The 20,075-nt window shown below is 42.1% G+C and overlaps 1 protein-coding gene across 1 annotated transcript; it reads right to left on the reverse strand.

The window, feature by feature from the left end:
* Window positions 1-493: 493 nt before the first annotated feature.
* On the reverse strand, window positions 494-17,641 carry LOC145390035 (selenocysteine insertion sequence-binding protein 2-like). The gene is made up of 6 exons (XM_080265116.1): window positions 17,505-17,641; window positions 9,521-9,637; window positions 8,688-8,876; window positions 8,270-8,367; window positions 5,199-5,353; window positions 494-541 (listed from the first exon to the last, which is right to left on the reverse strand). Exons 1-6 carry the CDS (start codon window positions 17,639-17,641, stop codon window positions 494-496), a joined length of 744 nt encoding a protein of 247 aa, XP_080121242.1.
* Window positions 17,642-20,075: the final 2,434 nt, after the last annotated feature.

The following is a 20,075-nucleotide window of genomic DNA, read 5'->3' on the forward strand; positions in this document are numbered from 1 at the left end:
ATAGACATTCCGACATTCATTTATGCCTTGACGGCATACCTTTGGGGTGGGAAATTCGCCTCTTTGATATCTTAGGTGTGTGGTAGGTGGTGGCGACCATCATCTACACATTTGATGTAGTGCTGCCTACTTCTTCCTTAGCCTTTATCATTCTTTTTCTGTGCCTGCCCTCCTCTCTTCCTATTTCTCCCATCTCTCCTGTCACTTCTTATTGCTTTTCTTTCCTTTACAGGTGGCTTTACATTGAGTGACAAGCCAAATGGTTCCTGTAAGCCAAGAAACCATTTACAACACTGGGTGGTAACAATATAACCAAACCATACGTGCTCCCTATGTGTCAGCGAGTGGGTTGGTGGAAGGTTAGTGCCTCTCCCCGTAAAACAAATAACTCAAAGTCAAATGGCCATCCCTTACGGGATTGTGGCATCTGGCAATAGATAGATAGATAGATATCTTAGGTGTGAGGCGCTTCATCTGCCGCTGTCAGGCTGCATCAGATGGCACGGGTCTTCTTGGGCCGAAGATCCAGAGGCCTGAACTTCTGTGGGTGGAAAATTCTGAGTTAATACTACATAGATTTCAGCCAATGGAACAGAGCCATTCCTACAACATAGAGAGTCACTGGCCTCTGGTTTCTTCTCCCCCCCACACACACACACACAGTGGAGCAATAATTGGCAAATGGAATTTAATGTGAACAAGTGTCATGTAATTAAGTGTGGCAAAAGTGAGAAAAGATTAGATTGGGATTATAAGTTAGGAAGGTCAACCCTACACATATCAGAAAGAGAGAAGGACCTAGGAGTGATTATCAGTAACAAACTATCTCCAGATGATCACATCAGTGAGAAGCTACATAACATGTATACACTGCTTACTAATATGAGAACAGCATTCACATATATAAATGAAGACACACTGAGAAAGATAATAACATCATTCATCAGACCAACCCTGAAATATGCATCAGTAGTCTGGAGTCCTCATCTCAATAAACACATAGATAAGACTGGAAAAGTAAAAAGGGCAACTACAAGATGGGTACCAAGCTTAAGAGATCTAAGCTACGAAGAAAGACTAGAAAAACTGAATCTACCAACACTACAGGAGAGAAGGTAAAGACGAGACATGATTATGCTATATAAATGCATCTCAGGGAAAGAGAAAATAGACATAAATGAATATATAACCTATGGGGAAGCATCAGCAAGAGGACACTGCAAAAAACTACAGGTATGTAAAAACAGAGGTGATAAAGATGCAAGGAAATTTAGTTTCCCAAATAGGGCAATTGATCAGTGGAATGCACTACCAAATGAAATAGCGTGTGCCAAAAATATTCACAAATTTATGGATATGTATGATAAAACTGGTTTAATACACAGAACAGCATGAGCCTGACTCATTCCTGTAAAGATACAATTAGGTAAAAACACACACACATACACACACTTTAAAAAAAAACGTGCAGGCAGACTGGAAGACCCACATCCAGCTGAAAGTACCAGCATCCAGGGCAGCCACTGTGCTTGTGTTATGCAACAGACTGTGCAGCTTCTCATTACTGTTCTTTCATTCATTCATTCATTCATTCTCATCCAATTATTACTGTTCTACAGGAATAAAAACTCATTTACAATACAGTACACATAACCAAACCCAAACAGCCAATTTCCATTATATTTTTTCATGCAGTAAACCCTCATTATACGATGGGGTTCCGTTCCTGAAAACCCCATCGTATAGCAATCCATTGTATGGTGAACCTGTTATAACATGTAGTCAATGGGGATACGTTCTCAGACCTGCCTAAACTCGCACATTCACACACCTTAACACTCACATACATGAAATATCCTTATGTTTAAACATGTAAAGTAACACATTAATAATGAATAAAGAGGGGAAAAACATGAAAATAACAGTATACAGTAGTTCTTACTATTACTTAAGTAAATAGGATTGTTGATGTCCCCTCCGAGGCTAAGGGACAGTTAGGGCCTCACAGCCCTCACTCATCACTGGCAGAACTGGCTGACTGGGCAGGGCTGGCTGGCTGGGTGGTGCTGGCTGATGAGTCTGGACTGGCAGATGAGACTGGGCTAGCTGGCTGGGTGGTGCTGGCTGATGGTGCTGGACCAATCGATAAGACTGGGCTAGCTGGCTGGGCAGGGCTAGCTAATGAGGCTGGACCGGTGGACAAGTGTGTGTGGTCTAATGCCGACAGTGTGAGGACGTTTTTGTTGCGTTTGCACATTCGCTGTTCACTGAGCCGTGGATGATCCATCGTTGTTGCAAATCGTTCCCATTGTATAGTGGGCATAGGGTACTAAAATTTTGACACTGTATAAGCGAAATATCGTACAATGAGGCACTGTATAATGAGGGTTTACTGTAAGTAAATAAATAAATAAAATAACACATGACTTATAATTCAGGGGTTTAAAAGATTTCCCCTTTTAGCTTATTTTCTTTTTACTCTAACTTGGCCTAAAATTGCCATCTCTCCTTCTTGAATGCTTAGTTGTAACATAAGACTAACACTAAAACAGGGCGCCAGTATGAAAAGTGCTTGGTAAAGGAGGTGGAGCCATACTGTTGTCTTTTTCTATCAACGCGCTATGTGAAATAAACAGCAAAAGGACAATAATCTGGGCCAAGTTAAAGTCAAAAGAGTATAGTAATTTTCCTCCTTGGAAAGCACCATTTGGTGGGAGGTCTGAATAACAACCAATAATCCAGTACAAATTACACTCAGCCATGACTTAAACCCTTCCACACCTGCCCCACAGTCCTTCATTCGAACCCTAACATCCGTAATTATCATTCATATTTGGATTGACGGCATTACAACATTTTCATCCTGAAAAGGGATGCCTTCATGTGGTGGCACTGATGTAGCTAGGTGGTGAAGCTACCTGGTTATACAAACATCCTCAATGCCCTCCCTACCCCTCAAATGGAGGATGATGGGCTGCAGGAGAGTGGCAACTTCAGCCTGCAGTCCACTGGGTTCACAGTCAGATAATCCTGAGGTTACAACTGCTTCTAATTATTACATCACTCTAACTCCATCACCCGTCATTATACTCTTTTTACACTAACCTGGCATAAAATTGCCATCTCTCCATCATGAATGTTGATTTACAATACATTAGCATTAGAATATGATGCTAGTCATGAAGAAATGCTACATGGAAAGGATGAAGAGCTGAAGTATTGTCTTTTTCTGCCACTGAGCTATGTAAAATAAGCTGCAAAAGAATGAAAATCTGGACCAAGTTAGAGTACAAAGATTATATACAGCAATTTATATTTGGATGGACTGCATTTCAACACTCCCATGCTTTACAAACAATCACAAGCAAACCTTACAGTAGAGAAAACAGTGCACAAATATAAACTGAACTCGAATATCAATTAGTGGATTCCTTTGTAGAGGATATAGGAATGATGTGTGTTGAGTTAGCGGTGGTGGGAGGGATGGAGGAGGGAGGAGGATAGGGGTGAGGCAGTGTGGTGGAGGGGGAAAGGGTGGGTTCAGGGAGTGAGGAAGCAGGAGGGGTGATGTGAGGGGGTGTGGAGGATGGGGAAGGTGACGAGGAGGGGGAAAGGGTGGGTTTAGGGAGTGAGGAAGCAGGAGGGGTGATGTGAGGGGGTGTGGAGGATGGGGAAGGTGACGAGGAGGGGGAAAGGGTGAGGTCAGGAAGTGACGAAGGGGGAGGAGCAGGGGGAGGAGGTGTGGATAGGGGAAGGATGGCCTGCTGGCGACTCCTGACCAAAGCCTGGTACTTCTCCTTTGCAGCTGGTATCAGAGCCATCAACCTGTGGAAGGAGTCCTGAAAATAAGCCAATCCAAATCATCATCATCATCAGCCACTACAGCATTATCAATCTCATATTGTTGTCATCACTATCATCATTGTCATAACAATAATAATAATCATCATAATCATCATTATCATCAACATCATCATCACCATCCAGACCCTTATTCCCACATAAAGCAAGGTTGAGGTAGGATCTAATTATTTGTATCACCATCATCATCATCATCATCATCATCATCATCATCATCACCCTACTTTACCCTTTCTACTGTAACTTGGTATAAAACTGACATCTCTCCACCTTCACTGCTGAGTTGTAACATGAGAATAGCACTAGAATATAATGCTAGAAATGAAGTACTATGGAAATCATGTTGAGCCAAAGTACTGTCTCATTCTGCCACTGAGATACGTGAAATAGGCAGCAAAAGGATCAAAACCTGGGCCAAGTTAAGGCAAAAGGACTATAGTGAAATGTTACTCTGACAATTATGGCTTAAATGCAAAACCGTCATTTTACTTCATACTTTTTTCCTTTAATGTATCTGACTCTGGACATATGCTTAACAGTCCTTTCCCTGAGGCCCAGCAGTTCTACAAACCATAGACCTCCACATGTCACCACTTCAGCACTAACACCCGCCACCCATACTGAATACATACTAGGGGTGTCTCATACAGGACTGGTGTAATGGTATTAGTGGGGGTGTTTTTATGGCATGTCAAATTCAAATCCCTTAAACCATTCCATGCCCCAGCCGGGATTCAAATCTGTGTCCATTGGGATAGTGGATCACCTCTCTACTGATTCACCACCTGCTTACATAATGCTACCTGCAGACATGGAGCAATACCTTTTTTACCTCAGCCTGGCCCAGATGTTTGTCCTTTTGCAGATTACTACAGGTGGCTGAATGGCAGAAAAAGACAATGCTACAGCTCAACACACAGTACTGTACTTTCCACACACTTCTTTGCAACAAGTACCATATTCTAGTGTTCATCTACTGTTACAGCCTAGCAGTCACAATGACAAGATGGCAATTTTAGGTCGTTACCATTTAAAAAATATATATATATATCCTTGCCTTAACCTACTGAGCCTAGGGGATTTTTTTTTTTTTTTTAACTTTGGTCAGTATCTCATTGTACCATTTTTTTTTTTTCCTGCACTCTATTAAACTTCCATCCTTACTCGTCAAACTGCTTCCATCGTTACTCATCACATTGCTTCCATACTACTCATCACACAGCCTCCATCCTTACTCATCATACTGCTTCCATCCTTACTCACCACACACTACTTCCACAAAATAACCAACAAAACCAGCACAAACATCACATGAATTCAAACATAAGTGACTGCACCTGAGCTCCCTGATAATTAATGATGCCAACACAGGAAATGTTTTGCTTGATGTGGGTAAGGCCTCCCAGTTTCTTCAGTGACAGTGCAAATACAACCGGCACCTCTTGCAGTTTTGCTTGTTGTAGTGTCTTTTCCACAGCATCATCTAGACCTCCTGCAGGGGAAGAGTGCCTTATATTACTCTTGCTTCTGCTTGGCCTAAAACTGTCAGCTCTTCATCTTGAATGCTGAGGTGTTGCAAAAGATAAACACTAGAAGGTTATACTAGGCTTCTTTTACATTAACAAGGGCCAGATTTTTTTTCCTGTTGCAAGAGGGGAACAAGTCAAGAGTGAGAGCAGTGGAAATGAGTTACTTGAGAGGAGCATGTGGAGTGACGTGGAGGGACAGGTTGACGAATGAAGAAGTGAAGGAACGTTGTGGGGTAGATGTGGATGTGGTTGAAAAGATTAGGAGAAATATACTGAGGTGGTTTGGACATGTGGAGAGAATGGAGAATGAAAGACTGACTAAGAGGGTGTATGTAGGTGAGGTGGAGGGAGGGAGAGGGAGGGGTAGACCGAGGATGAGGTGGAGGGATGGAGTTGAGAGGTATATGAGGGAGGGGGGGGGGAGTTGGGGGGAGGGGAGTCAAATGGTGGGTGACAGAGTGACTTGGAGGCGTTTTGTCTGCGGCCACCCTTTGCAGGATTAGGGCGTCGGGCTATAGATAGATAGATAGATAGACTTATTTCACATAGTCCAGTGACAGAAAAAGGCAATGCTATGGCTCTATATTCCCTCCACAGGATTTTTTTTTTTTTTTTTTTTTACTAGCATTATATTCTAGTGCTAATCTGTTGTTACAACTCAGCATTTACAATAGAGAGATGGCAATTTTTTATGCCAGGTTATAGTAAAAAAAAAAAAAAAAAAAGTAGTCAAGAAGAGGTGCTATGAAGAGAATATACAGCCAGAGTACAGGGCATTGTCTTTTTCAGCCACTGAGCTAGAAATTACAAAACTCTGGGCCAAGTTAAGACAAAATGAGTACCAGGTATAAAGCAGCACTTCAGACTAGGAAAAGGGTCAGTACAGAGATGGCATACATGATAAATTACTGTGCAGGATGGGGACACTGATACCCAAAATAATTATTAAAGTTTGAGATGTCTAAAATTAATAAGCTGTACAATAAAAGTCCATCAATCCCAATGGCTGTGGACCGAGAATCATTCGGATTATCAGATTTTTCGGATTTTTGGGTGGGACCCCTAAGAGGTATAAAGCATATGAGGTGAATGGTACAGTGTATGTGAAGGGATGCTGTACAGGGAACTGAACTGAAATGTATAGATTACCAAAGGCTACACACAACAGAGTGCAGTCAGTAAAAATACACAGAGACCATACAGGTTTTACTTTAATCAAATTTCAGAAATTATTTTTTAAAAACTGGTTGGCTACAATCGACCCTTTCCATCATTAAACACACTTAAAACGATGCTGAGGGACAAATACCAGTACTGTATTGGGTACATTTTACATTATTTAGGAAGTGGAGAGATGGCATGGGGCACAAGGGCTTAGGAGTAAATGAAGACAAAACAAAAGTGATGGTATCCAGGGCTAGGGGCAGTACTGTCAAAGAGGAAGGAGAATGGCTATGTGCGATTTGCCACAAGGGCATAGGAAGTAATTCCATCTTGTGCAGTGTCTGTAATAATTGGGTGCATAAGAGATGTAGTGGTATTAGAGGTAGACTGCGAGATAACGCTGATTTCATGTGTGCGGTGTGTCAGAGAGAGCAGGTGGAGATTGACAGGCGTGAAAGGATTGAACTTGCTGGTGGATCTCTTGAGTGTGTGGAAGAGTTTTGTTATTTGGGAGACATGTTATGTGCTTGTGGCAGGGCTGGAGCTAGCTCTGTGGCTAGAGCAAGGAGTGGTTGGAAGAAGTTCAGGGAGCTGTTGCCTCTCCTGACATTGAGAGGGTTCTCCCTCTGTGGTAAAGGATCTCTGTATACAGCTTTTGTTAGGAGTGTAATGCTGTATGGTAGTGAGACCTGGCAGTAAAGGAAGAGGATATTCGCAAGCTCAAATGTACAGAAATGACAATGATTAGGTGGATGTGCAGTGCATCCCCGAGTGTGAGGCCTGGGGGAGCTAGGTTTATGATGGAAGAGTTGAGGAGTAGGTTGGGACTGGACTGTATTGGTGCTGTGATGAGGAGAGGCAGACTGAGATAGTTTGGGCATGTGGAGGGGATGAATGATGATAAATGGGTGCTGAAAGTGAGAAGTGTTAATGTTAGGGGTAGGGTTGCGAGAGGTAGACCGAAAAACACCTGGGACGATGTCATTCAGTGTGACCTCAGGGATGAGGGACTGAATAGGGAAGCTGCCACAGATGGAGCAGCATGGAGAGCCGCCATTAGGTGACCAAGACCGATGCATAGAGCCTTCAAAAATTAAACAAAACGATGGAGCTAGAAAAGGACACCTACATGTGGATGCACTGATATAACCGAGCTGCTCCCCTGCCCAGTTATACATACTTCCCTCAACTCCCTCCCTCTCCTCTAAAAGGAGAATGGTGAGCTACAAGAAGATGGCATCTCTGGCCTGTAATCCACTGGGTTCACATTCAGATAAGCCTAGGGTTGTGGTTACTACTACATTACTGTTTATAACACTACTTACAGTACCTGTACTGTACTGTACCATACTGTACAACATTCTCACGCATTCACTCTTAACCCAAAATTTATTGGACCAAACAATGACATGAAATAACAAATAATCAATCACCGCTTACTTCACTCAATTAAGCACATAGAAAAGGGATACAGTAATATAATAACAGCTGACACACTATTGTTGGTTAATTTTCAGCTGACAAAGCTGGGCCACTTCCACACCTTGAATACCAAGTCAAGGGCATATGAAATTCTGTAAGCCTTCATTATGAGGTAGGAATCTCCTTGGTTGCTTGTCAAACTGACTCTCATCCAACTACATTTGGCCATCAACTGAGCTGAAAGAGGTTAAGATCTGAGCCGAGTTAAAACAAACATGCAAATATGTTGTTACCTGGTTCATAGCACTTCTGTATATTTGGTGCCATAATGATGCATGACATCTTGCCCATTAACTTGGTTGTCTGCTTCAGCCCACACACAAACCTCTGCCTGTCAAAAAAAAGGGAGTTACAATTTGGCCTAAATTAATAGCATGAATCCAACGATGTATTAATCAACTGTATTTTCATAACTACCAGATTATTTCATTTTCCTTTGGAAGACTTTCTATGGTGATGGGGTTGATGGAGGGTATTTCTAACCTCTCTACTTCAAAGTCTCTCTTATGCTGAATAAAACTGTATCATGAGAGAATAAAATAGAAAATATCACTCTACTTTAATAGGTTAGAGCTGTTTCACTTTAAAAGCTGTTTCATTATTCTGCTGCTGATGAATTAACATCTATTAGTGGTAGGTGGGGGCGCTCACCATCCACTCACTCGACGTAGTGCTGCTCTCAGGTGACTGTCCTCTCCTCTCTTCCTTTCTTCTTTCCTTCCTTCCTCTTCTTTCTTTCTTTCTTTCCTTCTTTCTTTCTTCTTCCTTCTGTCTACAGGTGACTCTCCACTGACTGACATGGCAAATGGTCTCCTGTACATCAGGAAACCATTTACTACGCTGGGTGATAACCACATAACCAAACTATGGCACCTGGTGGTTTAGTGGGTAACTAAGGCACTCCTGCCAGATTAAGCCAATGTAGGTTTATATCCAAGGGATGGTTGGGGTTTATTGCTCATGTAATGCCACTCAGGGATGAGTGAGGCTGGTCACTCTCATCTTAAATGTCTGGACCAACTTGCCTAGCCCTGGGTTCCTACACTCCTCATGGGGCAACACAGGATTAGATAATGATGATGATGATGATGATGACGACGATATTCACTTAAAGTTACTTATGATTCATTATAAAGTTGCTCACAAGTTAGAAATGAATGTTTTTAAGCTTTAACCACTCAGTCACAAACCAGAAATATGTCTCACTTAGGGCGGTTTCACTTGAAGCAGGTGCTGGCAAAGAACGCCTTCATGTGCCAGTAGTCCGGTGCCTATATAACTCGGTGGTTCCACTGCCTGGTTTTACAAACAACCATCAATTTCCTTCCCATCCCCCAATTGAAAAATGGTGGACTGCAGAAAAATGTCAGCTTCAGCCTATAGTCCACTGGCTTCTTGTTTACATAGGCCTGGGGTCACAGTTACTACTACTACTACTACTACTACCTGTGCTACAACAGCAACAAAAAAAATTATCAACTGACTTGATGGCACGCTTGGCAGGGTCCCGTGCATACAGTCGCCTCTGGAACAGAACCACAGCTTTGAGCAATTCTGCTGCCACTTCATTAATTTCATCTGTCACAACATGGGTGCAGTACCTGGGGAGAGGCGTCAGATTAGAGGGTTTTCTCATCAATTCACCCCAAAGGTTAATCCATAGAGGGTTTTCTCATCAATTCACCCCAAAGGTTAATCCATCCTAAGTCATTTCATTCTTACTAACCTAACCTAACTTGACCTAACCTTCACTAACTGAACATTACTACCGGTAAATCTAAGGTAATCTAACTTAACATGCTGGTAATATAATCTTACCTAACCCAAGCTAACCTAACCTAACAACATAACATAACCATATCTAACCTAACCCAACCTAGCCATATCTATGCTAACCTAATCTACTTACATAAAAGCCGTAAAAAATAGACCAAAAAAAAAAAAAAAATTGTAAAAAGTTTACTAACATGCAGTAAAAAGTTTACTGTATAACAGTGTCATCAACACCAGCCACAGGCACCCACATCCAGTTATGTAATTACATTATCATCATCGTCAACACATGGAAAATAACCCATTCTGCCCATGGTTGTCATTTCTATTTATTCTCGCTACCACCAGATGATATCCAGGTAATTTAGTTATGGGGTATGTCTATCCCCCTTTCTTAATACTGACTATGACAAAACACAAGAATAAGTTTCAAAGCAAGCCTGAGGACAGTAAATCAACCAGGGGGATGAGGGTGGGTTCATGGAATGTGGGAAGTTTGAGGGGAAGAGCAGGGGAAGTCGTTGAGGCATTCAGTAGGAGGTGGGTGGATGTGGCGTGTTTGCAGGAAGTCTGGTACAGGGTGGATCAGCCAGAAAGATTGTTGGGAAGGACTGTTACTATATGTTGTTTTGGCAGGGGGGGACAGACGGATATGGGTGTGTTGGTGTGATGGTTGCGGAGAAATCTATCTATCTATATACCTAGGCTGCTTCCCCCAAGGAAAGGGAGGTAGCCGAGACAGGACGACACACTCCCCATTTACTCATTCATTGCTGTCGGGCCCTGCTGCGGATGTCACTGATTGCGGAGAAATAGGTGGAATATATTATGAATGTTATGAGAGTAAGCAATAGGATATTGGTAGTGAAAATTCTATCCAGTAGAAAGATAGCTGCAATTATATCGGCATCTGCTCCACAGGCAGGATTGGATGAAGCAGAGAAAGATAGATTTTGGGATGATTTAATACGTGTAGTAGGTGGTATGCGGAATCATGAGATAGTGGTTTTGGGAGGGGATTTAAATGGTCATGTAGGTGAAGCAGCACAAGGTTATGAAGGAGTGCAAGGGGGATGTGCGTATGGTATAAGGAATGCAGAAGGGGAAAGGATACTCAAGTTTGGGGAGGCAACGGACATGATTGTGTGCAACACATATTTTAGGAAAAGAGACAGTAGGTTAATTACGTATGAGTCTGGGGGAAATAGCAGTCAGATAGATTATTTTCTGGTTAGGTGGGCTGATAGGAGGTTAGTGAGGGATGTTAAAGTTATAGGAAGTGAGGAGTGTGTCCAGCAGCAGAAACTATTGATTTGTGATATGGTGCTTAAAGAACGAGTGATGAAAAAGAGGACTTATGTACCTAGGAGGAAAATATGGAAGCTGAAAAACCAAGTACAGTAGTAAGGGATGCCTTCTACAGCGAGATGAGGAGAGTGGTGGCTGAACAGGGAGCTGTAGACAGAGGCATTAATGAACAGTACAGAGCCCTCAAGAACAATCTCTTGACAGTTACTAAGGTAACATGCAGTTGGACAAGAGGACCATCAAAATATAAAGTAACCTGGTGGTGGGATGAGGGTGTAGAAGCTGCAGTTAAGGAGAAAAGAAGGTTTTTCCTGGAATGGAAGAAGGGTGGTAGCAAGGAGGAATACTTGACTGCCAAGCGTAGGGCTAGAAGAGAGGTATACAGGGCGAAGTCAGTCACAGAGACTTTACTTGATAACCTAAATCATGGGGAAAGGAAAAATATGACATTTAAGGTGGCAAATCAGATGGAGAGGGATAATCGGGATATTATAGGTGAGCAGTGTGTGAAGAATGATGAAGGAAGGGTAGTGGTGAACAGTGAGGATATTAAAGATGCATGGAGAGAGCATTATAGCCGGTTCTTGAATGGGGAGTTTGACTGGGACAGGGAAGGTTTGAGCCAGCAGATCCAGTGTTAGATCCTTGGCCTATGAATAATGCTGCTACTGTAAGTGAGGAAATAGCAGGATGATGGTGGGGAAGGCAGCAAGTGTGTCTGGGTTGACTGCCGAAATGTTGAAGCCCTTAGGAGATATAGGGGTGAGGTTAGTCACTGACCTGATAAATATGATTATTTGTGAGTGTGTTGTCCCATATGATTGGCTGGAGTATAATTGTAAATGTGTATAAAGGGAAGGGTGATGCCGTGGAAAGAGGAAATTAAAGAGGTACACTCAACCCCCTGCTATCGCGCCTAATTGGTCACAGGAAACGCGCGTGATAGCTGAATGCGTGATAGCTGAACTGAACAATCAATGGGAAAATTTCTAATTGGTTTTTCGGTGGCCCATTTTTCTAACTTTTAACCACTTTATGCCTACGATTTCCTGCCAATCTCTCCTCTAACATGAAATAAAGCATTATTACATTAATAATAACAGTATAATGAATAAATAAACAACATAAAAGGCCATCAAACTTTTATAAGGATTACGGCTTGGGTGGTTTGATGGGTTCCGAGGCTTGGGAGTGGCTTAGTTGCCGCCAGATCTCTTTGGCTGTCTCCATTTCTTTAGTGTCCACAGCTAAAGGGGGTATCACATGGTACCTTATATCAGGAATGGCTGAGGAACATTTAAGTGGAACAAAACTTGGACGCTATCACACACGTTCCTCACACTGTCGTCAGAGCCCCGTCTCAGTTGTAAACACGTGATTACTTTATCGACATCACAGTTTTTTCGGCATAAGAAATATTAACTTTTTATAAGGGTTTCAAAATGATTGATATTTATTCTAAAATACAATATTAATAAGTATTCAGCATTAGGCTAAATTTCAATGCTGTAGTACGATATATTCTTTCGAGCCGAATGGGTTTTGGTCACTGTTTTGCCCGTCGTGTCCTCAGCAGGAATCCGTTCAGATGCATTCCAAATGCCCGTGCTATAATCGGGAATTTTACCACGTTACCGTTCCGATTAACCATCGTATCCTCTGCAAACCTCGTATGAAGTGCCATGTGAATAAGTTTCACTTAGCCTGTCTTCAAACTCGACGCGTGATAGCGGTCTTGGGGTGCGTGATAGCATGTATGGTTGTGCATTTGATGTGTGCGTGATAGCAGATAAGTGTGATAGCTGAATGCGTGATAGCAGATAAGTGTGATAGCTGAATGCGTGATAGCAGGGGGTTGAGTGTATAATGCTTTTAGATCAGATAATGAAGCTAATGGAGAGAGTTTTAGAAGGTATGATGAGAGAAAGAATGAATATTGATGAGATGCAGTTTGGGTTTGTGCCAGGTAGGGGGACCACTGATGCCATATTCATTGTTCGACAGCTTCAGGAAAAATATATTGGTAGGATAAGGGATCTGTATTTTGTTTTTGTTGATTTGGAAAAGGTCTTTGACAGAGTCCCTAGAGAGGTGGTGAAGTGGGCAATGAGAAAGCTTGGCTTGGAGGAGTGGCTGGTTAGGGTGGTTATGGCTATGTATGTGGGTGCTCGCACCCAGGTAAGAGTGAATGGAGATTTCAGTGATGAGTTTTCCGTGAATGTTGGTGTGCATCAGGGGTCAGTTTTGAGTCCCATGTTGTTTATCATGGTACTTGAAGCCCTCTCATGTGACTTTAGAAACGGACTCCCATGGGAGATGTTGTATGCTGATGATTTGGTGTTGATTGCAGAGAACGAAAGGGAGGCAGAGGAATGGTTTAGGAAGTGGAGAGATGGTATGGGGCACAAGGGCTTAGGGGTAAATGCAGATAAAACAAAAGTGATGATATCTAGGGTTGGTGGCGGTACTGTCAAAGACGAGGGAGGGTGGCCATGTGCAGTTTGCCACAAGGGTGTGGGAAGTAATTCCATCTTGTGCGGTGTTTGTGATAAATGGGTGCACAAGAGATGTAGTGGTATCAGAGGTAGACTGCGAGATAATGCTGATTTTATGTGTACGGCGTGTCAGGGAGAGCAGATGGAGATTGTCAGGCGTGAAAGGATTGAACTTGCTGGTCCGGATGATGATGATGATGATGATTATTATCTATCTATTCATCTATCTATTGCCAGACGCCATAATCCCGTAAGGGGTGCCCATTTGACTTTGAGTTATTTGTTTTACAGGGAGGGGCACTAACCCTTCACCAACCCACTTGCTGACACATTGGGAGCACATATGGTTTGGTTATATGGTTACCACCCAGCGTAGTAAATGGTTTCTTGGCTTACAGGAAACCATTTGGCTTGTCACTCAATGTAAAGCCACCTGTAAAGGAAAGAAAAGCAATAAGAAGTGACAGGAAAGATGGGAGAAATAGGAAGAGAAGAGGGCAGGCACAGAAAAAGAATGATAAAGGCTAAGGAAGAAGTAGGCAGCACTACACCAAGTGAGTGGATGATGGTCGCCACCACCTACCACTAATTATTATTATTATTATTATTATCATTATTATTAATGCAATCTATCAAAACACTGAATGTAAAAACACACCATGTAAATTTACCTACCATTAAATATAATTTTAAATGCTGCTATTCTATCATCCTGCAGTCTTTTAGCTGCTTTCTTCAGTTTTGATAAATTTTTCTTCTTGTTGGCTCTAATTTTCCCTCGTCTCACCTGAAATTGAGAGAAAAAATAAGTGTGGCATAGTGCTATTCATTTTTTATTGCAGGTAAATACATATTCCAGCACATGAACTCCTTTAATGGTAGTACAGTAGTAGCTTTGCAGCCCTAGGTTCATCTGAATGTGAACCCAGTGAACAGCAGGCTGGAGTTGCCCCTATCCTGCAGCCCACCATCCTTTCTTCAGGGGAAAGAAAGGGAGGTGAGGGACATCTGTATAACCAGGTAGTTCCAATACCCAATCCTATCAGTGTCACCCACCACATAAAGGCATCATTCTCCATCATCCCTTTGATGGTGCTGGTAGTGCCTTCATGTGATGGCACTGATAAAACCATGCAGCTCCACTGCTTGATTATACGAATGTCCCTTACGTCCTTCCTTGTTCCTCTACGTGAGGTTAGTTGACTGCAGAAGAAGAGTAACTTCTGCCTGCTGACCTCTGAGTTCACTTTCCAGATTACCCTGGGGCTACAGAAGCCACTACTACTACTATTACTACTACTACTACAGTACTATAGTCTGTTCCATATAAACTGGCGGAGAGAAACCTGTATTTTCCTTCCCAAGTCTGGGTCAAACGTAGAATGCAGGTGACCTTAGAAGGATTATCCCCCTCTTTCCTCCAGCCCCTCCCTTCTCCTTCCTCTCCTGAGAGAGAGAGAGAGAGAGAGAGAGAGTGTGTGTGTGTGTGTGTGTGTGTGTGTGTGTGTAGGTGTAGGTGCATGTGTGTGTGTGTGTGTGTGTGTGTGTGTATTTTCTGTGGAGAGCCTTCTTCTGTGCTATCCTTGTATTATTCTCATAGATTAGTCTTATTCCTGTTGTAGCTGCCTAGCATGGACCAAAAGGTCTACTGCAGTTTTTCTCTCTTCTTACAGTATGTTCTTATACGTTACTTTTAGCAACTTGATTGTTGTATTAATATTTAAAAACTATTTAAGACCGGTTTCAAAATTTCCCATTCATCACACACACACACACACACACACACACACATACATGCTCCCACACACGCGCATATAAGGTATATTCTCTATCGACAGTTCTTATGAAAATATGTGGAGCATGCTGGAACTCTTGGGTGAGTATTGCTTGAGATGAATGGTAACAAAGAAGAGGAAGGAGGGAATGCATGAGTGGAGCACCTGCTCACCCGTACTGGTTCAGGTGTGCGTTTGGCCTCAGGTCAAGATGGGTGGAGCTTTTGCCTTGAGGTCACATGCAGCATTTCCTGGAACGCCCTTGATGATGCTTCCCAACATCCCGCCAGGTCACTTATAATAATGGACAACGCATCATACCACTGCAAAATCATAAATAAAGCATAAACACAGAGCTTACGAAAACAAGAAATTATAAAGTGGCTTCTTGATAACAACCTCCCTCATAACCCTCTGCACACTAAGGCTGACCTGCTACACCAAGTGAAAAAAACAAAGACAAGCAATTGTTTGAAATTGATGAAATCGTCAATAATCCTGGTCACCAGGTGCTGCGGCTTCCTCCCTATCATTGCCAGCTCAACCCCATAGAGCTGATTTGGGCTCAGGTCAACGATGATGTGAGGAAGAGAAACTCAAATTCTTCTCAAAAATTACGAGTGATCGAAGAGCTGACGAGAAATGCGATAGAAAAAGTAACAGCAGAAAACTGGCAGAAATGTGCGGCACACACACACACACACACACACAAAAAGAAGAATTTATGAGAAATGACACTGCTGTAAACCACATGGTAGAAAATTTTGTTATCAATATATTGAACGAGTCCAGCAGCGATGAAGATGAATAAACAAGTGTTGTGTGAGGTGTCTTGTGTATACTTATTGTAAATAAGAGTTGTAAATATAAATATAAGCCATATACTGAACATAATTTGTTTAATATTATACAAGAGAGAGAGAGAGAGAGAGAGAGAGAGGGAGGGAGGGAGGAGGGAAGGAGGAAAGAACAAAGAGAGAAGGTGGGGAGGGAGAGGGAGAAACTTTCCCTTTTCCTATTAATCACACACACACACACACACACACACACACACACACACACACACACACACACACACACATTAGAAGGGAGAGAGAGAGAGAGGGTAATGTGTATTTCACCTTTTTTTTTTTTATATAAAACTCTATCTTGATTGAAGTTATTTTCAGCAAATCATATGACTGATATTTTCATAATTATAACGTTTCACCATACCGCCATGAATTGGTGATTTTCTTAGGTTTGCTAATCAGGATAGAACTCGTAATAATGCCTTCAAATTACACAAATTCATGTTTGGATTGGATGTAGGATTAATTAATATTAGGTCAGAAAATATATTATTGCTATATTTGAAGATTAGACAATAAACAGTTCAAATCTCTCTCTCTCTCTCTCTCCCAGGAGAGTAGGCTGGAGAAAGAGTCAGGTGAGGTCACTTTTATCCCTCTGTACGGTCACCTGCGTTCGACTAGGACTTGGGCGTAGCTTCTCCGCCACTTTATATGGAACAGAGTATACTACTAAAACCCTCTGATGCAGTGATCATATTTACAAATTTACTGTATTCATTCTTGGTACTTCCAGACTATTTTATTCAACTCTGGGATGATGTCTGGTAAATACAGGATTCACAAAGGCTATATCTAACTCCAGTTTGAAAAGTTTCTCCTTTGTTAAATAAAATGGTCTTAAAATGCAAAAAAACAAAATGCAAATACATCACTGGAATTAACTGATTAACCCCATGAATTTTGTAATGTACTGTTTAACTTATTCAAATTTCTGCCAGACAATGGTAGGCCTAATCATATTAAGAGAGTCCCCAGAGAGTAATGGAGTTAATGAAGGCTATGCTTAAATCATAATCATCATCATCATCATCATCATCATCCAGACCTTACTTCCCACCTAAATCCTCCAAACTGAAAATGTCTTTCATGCTAAACATTAAAATCATCCAAAAACAGCCATGTGGAGAGGATGGGGAATGAAAGATTGACTAGAAGAGTGTATATGAGTAAGGTGAAGGGAGTGGCAAAGGATAAGAATGAGGGATGAAGTGAACAGATATATGAGAGGATGGCGCGGGGTGATGCTCCAGAATGTCCCGTGACACATCCACACGGCGGGTCTGTTGGTCCTCGGAGAGCAGTTTGGGCACCAACTTTGCACAAATCTTCCGCATACCCACAACTTTCAATAAGATGGACCTCACTGACTCCCTATTCAATCCCAGTTGCTCAGCCATCATTTTGATCATCAGTCTGTGATCACTCCACACCAATTCCTTGACCTTCTGGATGTTGGCATCATTTCTTGTTGTTGAGGGACGTCATCACCCCATTCCATCCTGAACCTCTTGTGCCACTCACAGACACATGTACGGGACATTGTTTTCTGTCCGTACACATCCTTCAGGATGGCAAGGGTTTCTGCTGGAGTTTTTCCCATGTTTGTCAAGAACTTGATGTTAATCCTTTGCTCAAGGCTCATTCTGTGACAGAGGACACTTGACAGGAGCTACAAAACCACCTGTGAAAAGATGGATAATAGGTTAATTGAAGTGCTGCTTTTCTCATACAGTGCTGAGATGTTGGGCAACACTACGATGTACTTCATTACTGTGTGGCTAATGAACTGTGTGATTAGCACACCTCATACAACATCAACACCTATCTGTTTGTATCATTTATAAAGACTCCAACATGCCTGTATAAATTAAACATCAATGTTTCTCTATACGACTACGGCTACAACCATCACAACAGCTACTACTACTATTACTACTACTACAACCATCACAATTATTACTACTACTATTACTACTGCTACTACTATTCCCACTACAGTATTCTCAGTAATCAGTTAATTAATCAGTAATGACGAAATTATTTCTTGGTTCACCCCGATCCTCCTTTGCCCCAACAGGAGTGTAGGTACCTGAGGCTAGGCTGCTCACTCCCAACATTTAAATCAATCCAATTAAACCATGCCACCTCTTAACCACCATACTAAAATTGGCCATGGTGCAGGAAATATTTAGTGAAGTCTGGAGTTAAACTGAGTGCCAAAACCAGCTTATTTACATCCTTACTGATGCTGGGTGTGGGGAGTGAGTTGGGGGGAGGGCAATCAAATGGTGGGTTACAGAGCAACTTGGAGGCATTTTGTCTGCGGCCTCCCTTTGTTGGATTACAGGCTATAGATAGATAGGTAGATAGGCTGATGTTGGACACTGCTGGCAAGGGCTAACTGAAGACTAACCTTAAAAAATGAGCACAGGGGAGAAGTGGCAGTGTTCATCATATCTCCCTGAGTGGCATGACTTCCAAGATAGTCACACCAGCAGCCAGTTTGTATGTCCCACTGCCACAAACAGCACCAGCCTGGCCTAGCCAACATTCTGGGGCATGGACTGGACTGGCAGCTGCTTCAAGGCCCTGTTGCTGGTGCCACTGTGGATGGGAAACACAATATCATCAACAGCCAGCCCTTGTAAACTTAGTGGCTTGGTTATTGCTGGCCCTACATTTGAAGGACAGACAGTAGAAAATACAGACAGGAAGACAGTAGGAGATACAGACTGAGGAAGACAGTTAGAAATAAATACAGGGGAAGACAATAGGAAATAAAGACAGAGGATGACAGTTAGAAATAAAGACAGGAGAAGACAGTAGAAAATATAGACAGAGGTAGACAGTAGGAAGTACAGACAGAGGAAGACAGTAGGAAATATATACAGAGGAAGACAGTAGGAAAAACACAGAGGAAGACAACAGGAAATACAGACACAGGAAGACAGTAGGAAATACAGAAAGAGGAATATAGTAGGATATATAGAGGAAGACAGTAGGAAATGAAGACAGTGGAGGACAGTAGGAAATACAGACAGAGGAAGACAGTAGGAAATACAGACAGAGGAAAACAGTAGGACATACAGGCAGAGGAAGACAGTAGGAAATATTGACATAGGAAGACAGTAGGAAATACATTTGGAGTGGTGGACTCAAGGCCTGCCAACTGCCACTGAACTGGTCAAGTGGATTTGTCTGCAACCATCGAATAACCAAACCTACACCATACCACTGTCTACCTCATCTGTCTTCTGTTTCACCCTAAGTGTCTTATCTCTGGCCTGCCCTTATAACTTTACCAGCCCATAACAACTCTACAACTCTATATGATGATCCTTCCACACTACATACTAGCTCTGCCATACAATTTTATTCTGCTTTGGGAACACTTTTAAAACCTTCTGATACATGAAAACTCCCTATATTACATTCTTACTGATGCCACTTTTTTTTTTTTAATGTAAGGAAGAAGGAACCAAAAGCCTGGAAGATTGTGTCCTCCACGAAAAATAAGATAGACAGCCAAAATTCGAGATCCATTCATTGCAAGACAACTAGGCACAATGTGTTTGAGAGATTGGAGGCCATAGGCTGTAGGAAATACAGATGGAGGAAGACAGTTCCAGAGTTGACCTTTTGCATACATGAAGGACCGGGTGTAATGATTAACTCTTGCATTTTACAGAGTTTAAAAAGAGACCTGTAACTTCAGCAATTTAAATTCTTTTGATATGATGGTCTAAATGATGGTCCTTTCTATGGTATTCCCTCTATTATCAGAAAATGTTCAGCTTGAGGAGACCTTTTGTGTTGCTAGAGATATGAGAAAAA

The sequence above is a fragment of the Coenobita brevimanus genome, unplaced genomic scaffold (genome assembly GCF_032717465.1).
Source record: "Coenobita brevimanus isolate Jiangsu-jjx unplaced genomic scaffold, ASM3271746v2 jjx.HiC_scaffold_2752, whole genome shotgun sequence".
NCBI lineage: Eukaryota > Metazoa > Arthropoda > Malacostraca > Decapoda > Coenobitidae > Coenobita > Coenobita brevimanus.

What these genes read in the sequence shown, in the direction of transcription:
- LOC145390035 (XM_080265116.1), bottom strand. Translation starts at nt 17,641, where the DNA reads ATGATGGCTGAGCAACTGGGATTGAATAGGGAGTCAGTGAGGTCCATC. An exon ending in CCTGCCAAGCGTGCCATCAA is followed by an intron (nt 8,877 to 9,520) that starts GTCAGTTGATAA and finishes GTTATCACCCAG; the next exon opens with CGTAGTAAATGGTTTCCTGA. An exon ending in ACAGAAGTGCTATGAACCAG is followed by an intron (nt 5,354 to 8,269) that starts GTAACAACATAT and finishes CTTCCCCTGCAG; the next exon opens with GAGGTCTAGATGATGCTGTG.